The 14996-nt window shown below is 27.3% G+C and overlaps 6 protein-coding genes across 6 annotated transcripts; 3 read left to right on the forward strand and 3 right to left on the reverse strand. All coding sequences in view use genetic code 12, as the record gives it.

The window, feature by feature from the left end:
- Positions 1-229: 229 nt before the first annotated feature.
- Positions 230-1915, reverse strand: KGF54_003292 (uncharacterized protein; the record flags this gene model as incomplete). The annotated part of the gene is made up of 1 exon (XM_051763864.1): positions 230-1915. One exon carries the CDS (start codon positions 1913-1915, stop codon positions 230-232), a length of 1686 nt encoding a protein of 561 aa, XP_051619352.1.
- Positions 1916-6269: 4354 nt separating this feature from the next.
- On the forward strand, positions 6270-7853 carry KGF54_003293 (uncharacterized protein; the record flags this gene model as incomplete). The annotated part of the gene is made up of 1 exon (XM_051763865.1): positions 6270-7853. The coding sequence occupies one exon, from the start codon at positions 6270-6272 to the stop codon at positions 7851-7853; it is 1584 nt and encodes a 527-aa protein (XP_051619353.1).
- Positions 7854-7894: 41 nt separating this feature from the next.
- On the reverse strand, positions 7895-9034 carry ULP1 (Ulp1p; the record flags this gene model as incomplete). The annotated part of the gene is made up of 1 exon (XM_051763866.1): positions 7895-9034. One exon carries the CDS (start codon positions 9032-9034, stop codon positions 7895-7897), a length of 1140 nt encoding a protein of 379 aa, XP_051619354.1.
- Positions 9035-9420: 386 nt separating this feature from the next.
- KGF54_003295 (aminopeptidase) lies at positions 9421-10959 on the forward strand (the record flags this gene model as incomplete). Its single annotated transcript, XM_051763867.1, has 1 exon — positions 9421-10959. One exon carries the CDS (start codon positions 9421-9423, stop codon positions 10957-10959), a length of 1539 nt encoding a protein of 512 aa, XP_051619355.1.
- Positions 10960-11080: 121 nt separating this feature from the next.
- Positions 11081-11935, reverse strand: KGF54_003296 (prohibitin subunit; the record flags this gene model as incomplete). The annotated part of the gene is made up of 1 exon (XM_051763868.1): positions 11081-11935. One exon carries the CDS (start codon positions 11933-11935, stop codon positions 11081-11083), a length of 855 nt encoding a protein of 284 aa, XP_051619356.1.
- A 744-nt stretch (positions 11936-12679) lies between these two features.
- On the forward strand, positions 12680-14463 carry KGF54_003297 (RNA-binding protein; the record flags this gene model as incomplete). The annotated part of the gene is made up of 2 exons (XM_051763869.1): positions 12680-12961; positions 14077-14463. The coding sequence occupies 2 exons, from the start codon at positions 12680-12682 to the stop codon at positions 14461-14463; spliced, it is 669 nt and encodes a 222-aa protein (XP_051619357.1).
- Between the last annotated feature and the right edge of the window lie 533 nt (positions 14464-14996).

Consider the following 14996-nt stretch of genomic DNA (forward strand, 5'->3'; position numbering starts at 1 on the left):
GTTGTGGTCGTTGGTATATATATATTTCTGATTAAATGATGGTATGAATTCTTTTTTTTATTTTATAGATCTTTAAGATAAAAAAAATTTTTTGTACAAGTGAAAAATTTCTTGTTTTGTGTAATATCGTAATTTCTTTTTATTTCCAGTTAAGAGGTATAATAATACATACATAAAGCCGCTTTATATTTTTATTAATTCTATAATATCTATTAATAATCCATAATATTTAATTTTTACATACTAAATCAATTGCAGTTTTAACGTCAGCATCTATAACAATAGCTTTATCCATAACTTCAGGATCAATAGTACTACTTGGTCCATTACCAATTCTAATTAGATCAAATACTTCTGGAAATTTCTCAATTCTTTCTTCATTTGAGTATCTCAATATACTTGGAGTATTTAAGCCGACACCTAATTCTAATATTACACATTTCTTGCCAGAATCAACCACTTCCTCTAAGAATTTATGAAAGTTTTTTCTTTGTTCGTCTACTATTTTCTCATTAAAATATCTTGTCATTCTTAAAAACATTTGCATTTTAGAACCACAATATTCACAACGAGGAATTTGAGATTCTTTTTTTAATGGATATTGGGTCGATAATTCATCAATTGATCTGTAAGCATCATCTCTACAATTTTTTGAGCATTGTATGATTGAGTAATTACCTTGAACTGTCAAAACTTTTGATTTATCAAATTCATTTTTAACGAAAAACCCATCAGCGTTAGTCGTCATAACAAACCAATCTTTGAAGTTTTCAGTAAGTTTTAGTAATTGATGATAAGTTTCAGTTTTTGGCCATTTTTTATGAGTATTTATATAATGATGTAAGAAGAAATTCCATTGATCTAATTCTGATGGAAAGGGAAAACCAATTGTGTGATATAGATTTTTGATACCTAATTTCAAAAATGGCTTGTATTCTTTTTGAAATAATTCATTTGATGAATAATCTAGCCCCACACTTGCTGATAATCCTGCACCTGCAGAAATTAATATATAATCTGCTTCTTTGATTAGATGTTTTGCTTTTTCTATATTCTGATTTGTAGTTGGTTTTAGAGCTACGTTTGACTTTTCAAGTTTATTAAGTAGGTTCAAATATAGTTCTTCGTCTTCTTTTAAAAATACATTAAATATAACTTGTTGAATTGAACTATTAGGATGATTATCAAAATATTCAAGAACTGTGTCAACAGCGATTTTAGAGGCTAAGTCTTTGGGAAATGCAAATAATCCAGTTGAAATACAACAAAAAGCAATTGATTTATTTGACTCGTTTAATTTCTCCATAACTTCCAAACATGAAATATAACAATTCTTTAGTTCTTCAATTTGTTTCCGACTTGGCTTTCCACCTCTAATGGTTGGACCCACGGTATGAACGACATATTTCGCAGGTAAATTAAACCCTGAAGTAATTTTTGCTGATCCAACTGGTTCTTCGTGTTTCTGTTCTAACATAATTTCATAACAAGCTTCTCTTAAATCTGGTCCTGCTGCTGTATGAATAACATTATCAATACATTTGTGTTCTGGTTGGAAACATCCAAGTAATGCTGAATTTGCTGCATTTACTATTGCTGTTACGTCAGTTAATGTGGTTATATCACCTTTCCATAATGAAATTAATTTGTTTTTATATATGTAATTTTGCTTTATTGAGTGGATTGAAGTTTTTAACTTGTTATTGTTTCTCCATTGAACTAGTTCATTAATTTGTTGATTTATTTTTGAATCAATTGGTGGATTAGGTGGTCTTTGAACTAAAAGTGATCTTATAGTTTCTAGCTGATAGTAAACATCTACGTATTTGAACTGTTGTAAATGGTTTTTTAAATGAGAATTTCCTTGTTCTAGTATTAAATATTTCAAAATTTCTTGTATATCTACTGTCATCATGTAATGCTAGTGTTATTAATCTTTGGATATTTGAGATATCTAGTGGCTGCTCATTGAGTTATGTAGCATTGTTGTTCGTATTTAAATGATTACGTGAAATGTATTAAATTGTATTTGTATTACAAATTCAAATTACTAAAATGATTTGTAATATAGTAGTATTACTAACAAAATTTTATAAGTAATTGATTCAAAGATAATTTCAATAAATATTGATTACATATACATAATATCTCATGTACAACGAGTGAATAAGAGATCATTCAAGAGCTGTAAATTTATACAAATACAATAACATAATTTTAAGTGATCTAAATAGCTAGACTCAATCATTTTGGTGCTGAAGCAATGTATTTTTATCAGTAGATTCTCTCAAAATCATGAAATCAAATAGTTTGGTTAAAAATGTTTTAATTCAATAACTTAAATTAAAAATTTAAAACCGTAAGAATAACAATGTATAATCCACTAAGCATGATAACATGTTTAATATTACACGTCTTGAAACCCCATTTGACTCAATCATTTGGGACCTCTTAATAGCAGAATTGAACGTTCCATATTATAAACATATATGGGTTAGTATCAGATACATTTTGAACTAAGATTTTAGCTTTCAACTAAGATTTTAGCTTTCAAATCACCAAATTAATTACAAATTCATGACAAAGTTAAAATTATTACCAATTAACGGGTCAGAAATCCCATCTGCTAATTTATTAAGTGCTCTTGGAATCAATAAAGATAGTATAGGGGTTTTTTTTCTGATGGTTCTCAGCACTAAAGTACAAAGAATGCAGTAACGAAATATCCAATTATACGCTTTTTCAAATGCTTTTGTATCGGACGATTACCCGAACAAGATGGATCACAAATATGAAATATATTGGAAAAAAATGATTATTCAATTATTTGTCGATTATTACATTCCTCTTCAAATATTCAATCAAATTTGAAAACCATCTAATGATGGTTGAAATTGGATTGAATTAAAATTGAAAATTGACCTCACAACTAATTAAAACTGATCATAAATTGAAAACTCTTGATCAGTTCAAAAAGCTGCAATCAATAAGGACATAATACGAATAATTACTTAGGAAACTCACGAGCCTTTAACTTATCGGAACATTGCAAACTATTTGAATTTAATTCGGGTATCATTGCAATTGAACTAATTTTAATGCTTTCACAGAATCAAGTGATGTCCTGAATTTCATGCAATAATAACCTTCGATGGTCCACCACACATAAAACTAAATAGTCGAAACATTATTTACAACTTCAGTCAAAACGATCATATAATGAAAATCTCTCTTACTCATGGGATAAAAACCAATTTTCCAATTTGAAAGATAATGAAAAACTGTTGAATTTTTTTTGCTGCTAAATATAAACCAATGTCACGTGTTCAAGTTTTTCTTCATATTTTATACCAACGGAGCTATATGAATTTGTAAAATATAATTTATTTAATTATGTGGTTTTGTTGAAAACAAATTCATAGCTACTTTAATAATTCAACTTCTACGATTTTTCGTATGGGTAGCAATATCATTAAAGTGCCTTGGAGAAATAGGTCTGTACAAGTTACAATTTGTTGTTACATTCATGGGATTACGATGAAAATATGCGATCGTTGATCTAGATATGGAAAAAGTATAGTCACTTAAAATTACAATCGAGAACATTTAGCCATTGATTGATTCATAAAGAAGCAGATTAAAGATTAATGGCACGTATTTTATCATAAGCATAAGTAATCAATTGAATCTTGGGATCATTAATAACAATAATATTGAAAAAATTTGGAACGTTGTTGAAATTAACTTTGCTGCAAATGATATGAATCTTCAAACCTCAAATGTTGTTGATGATGCAATTTTTTTTTTTGATCAATTTCTCAAGTCTCAATTCAATTTATCACTTTCATTCTTTTTTTAACATAAAGTTTAAGAAACTGTTAAAACAAAATAAGACTTTGAATGGAATCAAGGTCATATTCGTTCAATTTTATAACGTAGTAGGTTTCTAAACATTTGTTGTAGTGTCACCATCAAATTTTCATAAATCTATTCTTCCTTGATCTACTCCATTTGGGTGTAATCTACCACATCAGTTCAGAACGCAACAAAGAAAGCTTCAATAAACTATATTTTTCTAATTTATGTTAAGAGTTCAACTACAGATTCATTAATTTTTTAAATACAGATACAAATCAAATATACATTAGATTCTAAATAGTTTGTAAACATACGTACCTATTCCCAGTATCGTGTAACTACTTTTTTCTATCAGATTAGAAGTCAAGATTCAATTCGGAAAGCATGCAATAGGAGGCAAAGAATTCATTTTTCCATCTCTGCTTCACTATTTTATGTTATAAGTTTCACAATTTATCTAAGATTTAAATCTTAATCAGAGGAGCAGCAGTGTATAAATATTCAAATTGTAGTACTTTGACATTACACATTCTGAAACTCTATGTGATCCTCTTCCAAAGAATCATTAAGCGATAACTATTTCCGGCGAACATTTGTCGCAACGGTCTCATCATTCCAACTGGCCATGACAAGTACTAGTCAAACAACTAGTGTCAATCAACTAGTGTCAATCAACTAGTGTCAATCAAAAACAAAGTAATGTTTTAAAGAACGAAAGGAATTTATTTTATTTATAAAATTGTATGATGCGAGAATTAACTTGTGAGAATTTGAACTTCCCAATTGGGTAAGAAGCCGCATGGCTCGTATTATTTTTCTCGTTTCTATGTAACTTTAATTATTGCAGCATTAGGTTACTGGAATTGATGACATGCTAAATTCTTGAGTCAAACCTTCTTTAAAGCATTTCATTTATATACTACATTAGAAAATATATCTTTAAAAAAATTGTACAGTGTGTTAAAAAAATAACTTTTAATTATTGTTTTAGATTACAGAAAGAAATAATGTAGAAAAAGTAGTTGAAAGACACTTAAATACAAATACAATCTAACATACATTCGAGCTATATACATGACCACCTGGTAAACTATTGAAAATAGTTCTTGTACACAAATTGACTATCACAATTTAATCAAAACATTAATTTTGATTTAGGAAGTAACAACATATATTTATCAAATGTTTAGAATTTTTGTTTGATAATACATTCAGTTGAAACCCTATGTGACATCATATGATTTTATGAATTTCATGCAAAAGTTTTTTGCAATGAGTGAGATGGTTGAACTTCGTCTCAGAGGAATGCTATTTAATCCCAATAGCAAGAAGTTTTCTGGCGTTGAAAAGTTGTTGAATAAACAACTAGACAACACCCTTGATGAAAATTACAATTAACTTTTAGATCCAAATGAAATCAAACTCTATCAAGACCCAAAAATTTTTTATTTTTCTCAATTGAATCCTAAACAAAAAAATAAATGATTAAAAAACCATTATTTCCAAAAATATTTAAGCATCTGAAAATTAAGGAAAAGATAAATCACTATGGTGAGTTAAATTATCAGTTTGTTAGGCAAATTTTAGATCTGAAAAAATAAAACAAACTGGTGGTATAACTGCATTTTACATATCGAAAGTGACCAATTCGATGTAAAAATTTTATATGGTTTTTGATCAATTGTTTATCACCAATCTTCATTATCTATTATCAAATGTACCTGGACTGGAGCAAAAAAATAATAATCAAGTCTAGTTTCATGGTTTTCTAACAGAGCAAATTCCATAAAACTTTTTGTTAATGATCTTACCTCAATGAAATCTTCTAATTATCAACTAATCAAATATAATCAATGTTTTCATACTTTGATTAATTCAAAAAGAAGTAAAAAAATAAAGATTTTTGAAATTAAATTGTTTAATTCAAAGTAATATAATCTGTTATAGATGCTTCAGTTGATGAGAATAGTTCATGTTTTTGTTGTTGATAAAATTTTATTTTTTCACAATTTAAAAATTAAAAAAAGAACAATTATAGATCACGTGATTTAATCATATATTAATACACTTACAAAAGTAAGTAACACTAATTTACTATACTTTACTAAATAATGATACAGCTATTATACACATAGTATGTAATCATCTAATTGAAGATTATGTCATGGAGACTATTTCAGATTTATTTACATTTATTTGCTTCAATTGCTAAACTTTCTCTTGACAATATTGTTGTATTTTTAATTACAATATAATAAATCAAGTATTATAAACGATAATCAAATTCTGAAACAAATAATTTTTACCACCACTTTTTTTTAAAAGTCTAAAATCAACAACAATTATCACTTAGATTATATAATACAATAAGCAGTCCATTATAAACATCATCAACTAATGAATTGGATGACATGAGTAACCTACAATCAAGTCCATCAGCATTTGATATATACTTTATAAATATAAATCAATTAGCATATCAATTTAATAAATTAATACATTTAGATAATGAATTTAATAATCAATTACAAAATATATCTGCTCAAAGTTTAGAGTTAATGAATGAGTATCAATCATTGCATCCATCTTACAAACTAATGATATCTTATTTGAGTTCACAACAACAACAACAACAACAACAACAACAAATCACTAATACAGATAACAAACTATCAGAATTTAATGAATCGTGGGCATGTAAAATTATTGAATCTTTTGAAAGTCTGAAACTGGAATTGGATGATGATATAGCAAAATACAATAGTCAAAACCAAGGTTTGAAGCCTGAAGAATCTGCAAAATTATATACTCAAATTAAATCAATAGTTATAAAATTAATTATCCAAACAAATTATCAAGACGCGATCACATATTTAAATCATTATACTAATCTAGTTGATTTTTCAAATCAACCCAAAACTAAAGAAGTATTCATTAGCAACAGATATATTGAATTTTTGTTTTTAAAATATGTCATCAATTTATTCAATTTAGTTTGGTTTCCTTCATCAGTCAGTGAAACTAATGAACTTAGTGGTGACATTAACGCATCTAGTTCAGTATCATCATCATCATTTAAAACTTTAACTAAACTATACAATCTTTCAACTACGTATCATACCAAAAATATTGCATGGTTCAATGAACAAGATGATGAAACTAAATATTATTGGCTTTTAAAACTATTTAATTTAAGTATCATATTCAAACAATTTCAATTCGTTGAATTTTACAATGATTTTACAACCTTGTTACTTTCCAAAAATGAATCATCAAATTATTTAATCACTACATTTTTACAAAATCAACCATTATTGAAAAGAAATCTTATGGTCATGTATTCAATTGTTTTGGTCTTTGTCAAACCATTTAATGTTCTAAAATCAATAAATATAGAAAATGAAGATATTATAGATTTATTCAACGAAGATCCAAGATCAATTGAATACAAATTTTACAATGCTATAATAAACCCATTAAGTAAATTTGATATAATAGAAGTTAAAACCCAATTAAATAATAAATTATTAAATTTTGAAATAATATCAAGTATTGGATATCTATTGCCCACGTCATCTACTACAAAAGTTTCTAATATATTTTCATTTTTAGAATATTTAAACAAGATTATAGATTTTAAAAATTTCTTGTTGGTTTTATCAAATATTGATAGAATTTCAAAATTACAATTGTTGAAACTTTTGGGGTATAATGTAGATGATACATCACCTGAATATGTTGAAAATTTAAATGAAATAACTCAAATGTTAATTACAATTATGTCAGCTTTGCAGCTAGGTAAAGTTGGAATAAAATATTTAATAGCTGAAGAAGTTTTTGTTAATGATTCAAATGACCCTAAATTTGATCTAGAAGTTGCTCAAAATCAAGAGGAAATAGATGAATTGACTACTAATTTAAAATCTGATTCAATTTGTGCATTAATAACAAATATATTGACTGAAAAATATTCACAAATTGAAGAATCAAATTAACTAGTTTATTTTATACATTTATCTAGTTATATATTTCATATTTAGTATTCAATAGATTTTGAAATTAATTTCATAATTGATAATCTACAAGCTAATGGATTAAATCTTACTCCCGAGATATCTAACGATACTAAATTTTTACCATCTTCATCTACTACTAATTCTTTACCAAATATTAACTCGTTTATGAGATAACAAGTAATCATAATAACAAATATACCACAATCATCAAAATTTTTTTGTTGATCACATTTTAAATATTGTAATTTTATCTTTTGTTTTGAAGGAATTAATGAACAACTTTCTAATTTTTTACAAAACTTGTGAAGTTTAAGATCAGTTTTCATATCATCATCTAAAGTCATTGAATCATATATGAAAAGTTTATAATCTATTAATGATAAAATACCCAAGATCCAGTGATCTCCATTATTTTCAACTTCTAAATCTTGTTGTTGTTGATCATCATCGTCAATTAAATTTATTGGTAAGAATATAAATTTTGATTTTGTTAATTCTGCAATTGGTAATAAATTTTCAATATCATTTGAGGGGAAATGTTGGATTAATTGAACTATTGATGGGAAAATTAGTTGAATTTCGTGAGAAAGTTGTATTTGGGATTTTATGAAAAGCTCGTTGAGGAATTCAAAAATTAGTGAAAGGTTACCATCGTTCAACCATTCATTTGGTAGGTAGTTTTTCAAATCTGATTTGTATATGGATACTGAATTGTATTTCAAAATGGGGAAATCTTCTGTTGGTGATATTTTTTTGTTTGAGTTGTTTTCTAATTGTTGTTTCTTTTGTAAAATTATTGAATTGAATAGATTTTTTAATTCTTGTTTGACCAAATATGGCTTAAAATCGACTTCTGTTTCTTTACCATTTGTACCTAATTCGGTGTTTCGTTCTAGCTCTTTTCTTCTTTGAACGTTTATTTTTTTGATTTGTTTAATTTCACGTTTTTCTGATTTGGTTAATTTTTTAGGACGTGTTTTTTGAGGTGGTGGTGGTACTGTTTGGTGGGATTCTGTTTCTCGTGGTAAAAACTCGTCCCATGGTAATAAATCTATTCCGTTTATTATTTTTGATTGTTGTTGTGTAGGTGGTTGTGACTGATAACCTGTATTATGATTTATGTGATAACCTTTATATTTATCCCAACTATAATTAGTCATTTGTTGATGATTATTTGGTTAGAATCATTTATGGAGTTAAACGTGGCAATTGTTAGTTATATATTAATAAAAATGTAAAATGTAATAAATATGTAAAGATAAGAAAATGTTTTCGAGGATTAAAATTAGTTTCAAATTGGTTGCAAACATAAAATTATTATTTTTATATTTTGTATAATAAATATTTTTCAATACATTTCTGTACTCCGAAGTTAAGATCTAATCAATTTTTATACAACCATCAATTGAGTTTTCAAAGATCTTTCATTGGACTACTATAATAAATTAATTAGACCTCAAATGAGAAGTTAAAATTGAAAAACTTCAATTCCTTGTCAATAACATATTATTAATTCTTGTACATATAAAAATTAAGTCAGATATAAATGCATTTTCATAGAATACTAAGGACCAATTTTTATCAAATACGATGTCTATCGTTGAAAACTAGACCTCCAAGATCCATAAAACTAGGACAACCTACATATGAAACAAGATCTCATATTATACCAAAACCAGGCAATCTAACGCCAGGCGTATCAGCTTTAGAATATTATCAAAGAAGATTAAAATTAGCATCAAAATTGCCAGTAAATTCATTAGCTATAGTATTAGGTAATACCACTAAATTCAGTTCAGGTTCAGTATTTTATGAATTTCAACAAGATAATAATTTATACTACTTAAGTGGTTGGTTAGAACCTGATTCCATATTAGTGATTGAGAAAAAATCAGACATAGGAAATGAAGATGATGTTGTATTTCATATGTTAGTACCTCCAAAAAATGAACATCGTGAATTATGGGAAGGTTCAAAATCTGGTTTGGAAGGTGCTTATGATTTTTTCAATGCTGATTTAGTTGAAGATGTTAGTAAAGCAGCTACATATATTAAGAATTTAATGAAAACTAATAAAACAGTGTATTATGATAATAAATATAATATTGATTTAAAACCTGCTTCAACAAAACTGTTTTTCAATTTTGGTGGTGGTGAGAAATTTTATGGATTAAATGAAGTTATATTGGGTTCGGGGAAAGTTATTAATCCTTTGAATAAATTAATTGCCGAATTAAGAAGTGTTAAATCATCAGCAGAAATTGAAGTTATGCATGCAGCTTGTCAAATCTCAAGTAGAGCTATAAATAAAGCAATGGGTCAAGTTAGTACCAAAAACCTATTTCAAACTGAAAAGACTTTGGCTAAATATTTAGATTATCAATTTGTGAAAGGTGGTTGTGATAAACAAGCTTATATACCAGTAGTGGCTAGTGGGTCTAATGCATTATCTATACATTATACTAGAAATGATGATTTATTATATCATGATGAATTGGTTTTTATAGATGCTGGTGGGAAATTAGGTGGTTATTGTGCTGATATTTCAAGAGCTTGGCCAAATTATAAAAGAGGGTTTAGTGAACCACAAAGAGATTTATATGAAGTTGTTTTAGCAACTAATAAAAAATGTATTGAATTATGTGATGAAAGTTTAAATTATTCATTACATGATATACATGAATTTTCAGTTAATTCATTAAGAAAAGAATTACAAAATATTCCAGGTTTTGATAATTTAAATAATCAAGATATTTCAAGACAATTATATCCTCATTATATTGGACATCATTTAGGTTTAGATTTACATGATGTACCTCAAATTTCAAGATTTAATAAATTAAAAGAAGGTAATGTTATAACTATTGAACCTGGTCTTTATATACCATTTGATGATAGATGGCCAAAACATTTCCAAGGTATTGGGATAAGAATAGAGGATGATATTGTTGTTGGTAAATCAAATGATGAAATTATTAATTTAAGTAGTGGGTGTGTTAAAGAAATTTCTGATATTGAATCTTTAATTCAAGGTGGGATTTCAACACCTGGGGTTGATGATGAATTGGTGGTACTAGACATTTAATCTTTACAAAAAACAGTGCATTTTTCAATTACATTTAAATTAATTTTCTATTTACAAATATTACTATATCATTAAATCTCGTGTACATAAACTAATAAATAATCACTTTACAAATTTTAATTTAACGACCTAAATTTAACAATAATGAATTTTTAGCACCTTCCGCAGAACCATCACCACCTGAACTACTACTTGGTAAATAAGTAATATTAGGAGAACCAGCTAAAGTATTTGCAATATCTTTTGAAGCTTCTAATCTTCTAATCATCAAAAGTCCATCACCAGCTTTTGCTAATGCCTTCGAAACAACATCAGCAGATTCAGCTTCACCTTCAGCTCTAATAATACTTGCTTTTTTCTCTTGTTCAGCTTTTTCAACTAAATATTTTGATCTTTCTGCATCTTGTTGTGCTATTTGTTTTTGTTCGACTGCTTTTGTAAATTCTCTTCCAAATGTCATATGAGTTATTGAAACATCATCCAATTCAATATTAAATTCATTGGCTCTTCTTGATAATTCTTGTCTTATTCTTGCTGATACTACTTCTCTTTGAGTAATTAATTCTGCTGCATCAAATTGTGCTACAATAGATTTTAAAATTTCATTACCTATTGCAGGTAAAACTCTTTCATCATAATCTAAACCTAAAGTTTGATATATTATAGGTAATTTTGAAATTTCAGGTCTTGTTAAAACTCTTAAAGTTAATGATACATTTTGTAAATCTTTTGAACCAGTTGTTGTAGTTATAACTTTTGGTTTAATTCTAACATCAAATACTATTGCTTTTTGTAACCAAGGAATTAAAAAATGTGTTCCTTCACCAATAACTTGTTGTTCAACACCTTTTAATCTATCAAATATAATAGCTCTTTTCCCTCCAGGTACATCATATAATGCTGATTGTGCTAATGCAAATGTTATACCTGCTGGTAATGCTATTTTTGATATCAATTCAACAACTCTTTGTGACATTTTTGGAGGTATGAGTTGGTTGTATTTGTTATTAGAAGTTGTATGGGGAAGTTGATTGTCTTTAATATAAGGGAGTGAGTGAAAATTAGTATAAATAGTATATTGTATTTTATTATTATTAGTATAATTGCCCGTCGTTATTTACACTACCTTTTTGTTAATTAGTTTGAATTTTTGCAACAATTTAAATTTAGATAATTTTGCAACACTTTTTTTAACAAATTGAGTAGGATCACTCGCAAAAGCATGTATGAAAATTGATTTTCGTTCTTGATGGTAGTCTAGGTTTTGAAGCATTGGGCGATAGCTTTCATTGAGAAACATTGACTCGAACTTTATCTATTTTACAAGTATTTTTCACTAATAATTATTGTAAAACTCCAAACTTTACGGCACAGGAAGTCACAAGCAAACTGTTATTGATAACCCATCATTATATATACTTGAGATTTTGAAAATTCAGTGTCAACTTAACAATCCTCAACTTGATTGTCAAAATAATCTTTATACAACTAAATCATAAGGTAGTGTATCTATTCCCAAAATTTGATAAATAAATAAACCAGCAGTAACAAAACAAAAAACTCGAGAAAAAATAAAAATTGCCTTTTTCCAACTTAATATCAAATTAACTTTTATTTGAATCATTAATAAACATAAAGAAATTTAATTGTTTAAATTTATTACAATTATATAATCAATCAATCAATTAATTTACTTAGTAATCAACATATTTTATACACAATGTCAGCTTCATTAGATAAATCATTAGATGATATTATTTCATCATCAAAAAAAACTTTTAAAGGCGGTAATAAAAGACAAGGTTCAAAATTTGGTGGTAATAAAGGAAATCAAAATAAAGTTGGTAAAAAATTAGTTGGCAATAAAAAGAAAAAACCTTCTGTTTCATTTAATAGACCAACTGCTCCAAAACCTGTTGCTACTCCTGCTTTTGATTTATCTTATGCAACTAAAGTTAATGTTTCTGGTTTACCAAAAGATTTAAAACAAGATAATATTAAGGTATGTTTTAAGGATATATGGGGTCAAAAAAGGATATTATTAATATGATATAAATATAATTGGGAAATGGAATTTTATTAAGGAGAAACTTATGCTTTATTTTTTGCTCAATCTAAAGATTTGTATTAAAGTTGAAATTAGAAATGTTTTGAAACGTGTTTAAAAGTCTTGAAATGTATTTGAAGATTGCAAATGTATCAATGGCTAATGGTTCCTACTCTTAGGGTAAGTTTGAAACTGTGTTCGAGGTCTAGAAGGATAAGTCTTAACGCTGATTGATAAACGGTTTTGCAATCCATTAGACCCACTCAAACTAAAGTTGATATTTACATTTGCCATAAATTGCCTAACATTGCGCCACTAGTGGAAGACATAGTGCTATAATAGGGCCAGCAACATGCTATTAGTAGGCCAAGCACTAGGCCATAAGTTGGCTCGCACTTTTCATTCTAACTGCAGGAATGAAACTTAACAAAAGTGCTCAAACTCAGATGATTGTGAGACATCCTATAGAGTCAATTTGTGAGTCCATACTTTTAGTGATAAGTAATCTCACAAATTCTCGAACTATGATCATGATTGTTCAACGATCATTAGCTAGATTTCAAAAGTCTTTTCTGACGAAATTCAGCTCAATCAATCTTTGATGCATGAAAACTTTGTTGTTAAGTGCCATGGCAAATACTCTATAAGATGCTCAAGAAGTTTCAATAGATTAATCACCTTTCCATATCAATGCTAATCAAATTCTATGCAAACTAAAATGCAACAATGTTCAAAACCAATTAAAAATTGAGAATATTTAATGCCAACCACAAAGCTCAAACTTCTCAACAATTTTACAAACTTGGAAATCAAGATAAATTGAACAGGCGTTGTATGTTTTGCGGAAATACTATCCAATTATGGGCTGGTTTTTACATGTTTGACTTCAAACAGACTTTTTTTACAATCAAAATACATCATTGACCTTCAATACATTCAACGACAATGTTTTACAACTTTCAAAATAATTTCAACTTTCCATTTCTTCTCAATATTTTTATCAAAACACATCCTACCTTCATTTATATAATTTTATATATTTTTGTCTCAAATAACTAACAATAATTTAGGAATTTTTTCAATCACAAGTTGGTGGTGTTCAAACAGTTGCTTTAAGTTATAATGAAAGAGGTCAATTCAAAGGTTTTGCAACTGTTATTTTCAAATCAAGCAAAAATGCAACATTAGCAGTTGAAAAATATAATGGAGCATCAATTGATGGTGGAGCAGCAAAATTAAGATTAGAATTAATTATTGATACGAGTAAAAAACCATTAGCTGCTAGAATTGCTGCAAAACCTGTTCAACGTGTACAACAACAACAACCAAATAAAGCAGATCATAAGAAAAAATTATTAGCTAAAAAAAATGTTAAAAAACCAGCTAAAAAACCTCAACATAAAAAGAAAACTGTTGAAGAATTAGATCAAGAAATGGCTGATTATTTTGATAATTAAAATAAGTTGGTATTTCAGATAGGTCGAAAGAAATGAACTTTGTTTAAATTTTATGGTGCTGATATTGCTGCTGTTCGATTTGAGGTTTTAGTTGTACTTTTTTTTATCATTTTTTGATGTGTTTAGTCACTTTGAAAACTTTTATCTTTTGTATTTTGTTTAAGTATTCATGTTTTATTAATAAATAAATTTTGTAACTGTATAAATTTACTTATTTGTAATTAGTTTCTTCACAGTTGTTAAAATTTTATCAATTAGGGATTAAATTGGATCTAAACTAATTTGCTTTTCGAGTTGCCTTGATGCAAAATTCAAACAATTCATTTGCTTTAAAGCACAAACCAATTAGAAATGTATGTGACCCTGAAAATGCCCCAAACATCAGGTATAAAAAATGTACGAGACGAGACAATTAGATCTAACAATTTCTCTAAACGTAACTTTGGTGCCTTTAATGTTGTTTGACAAATGCTCAAAACCTAACATCAGTTGAAATGTGGAGTGCAGATTTTACGAACAGATCTACATTTACA

This window comes from Candida jiufengensis (genome assembly GCF_024610255.1).
Source record: "Candida jiufengensis strain CBS 10846 chromosome Unknown scaffold2, whole genome shotgun sequence".
Lineage (NCBI taxonomy): Eukaryota > Fungi > Ascomycota > Pichiomycetes > Serinales > Debaryomycetaceae > Lodderomyces > Lodderomyces jiufengensis.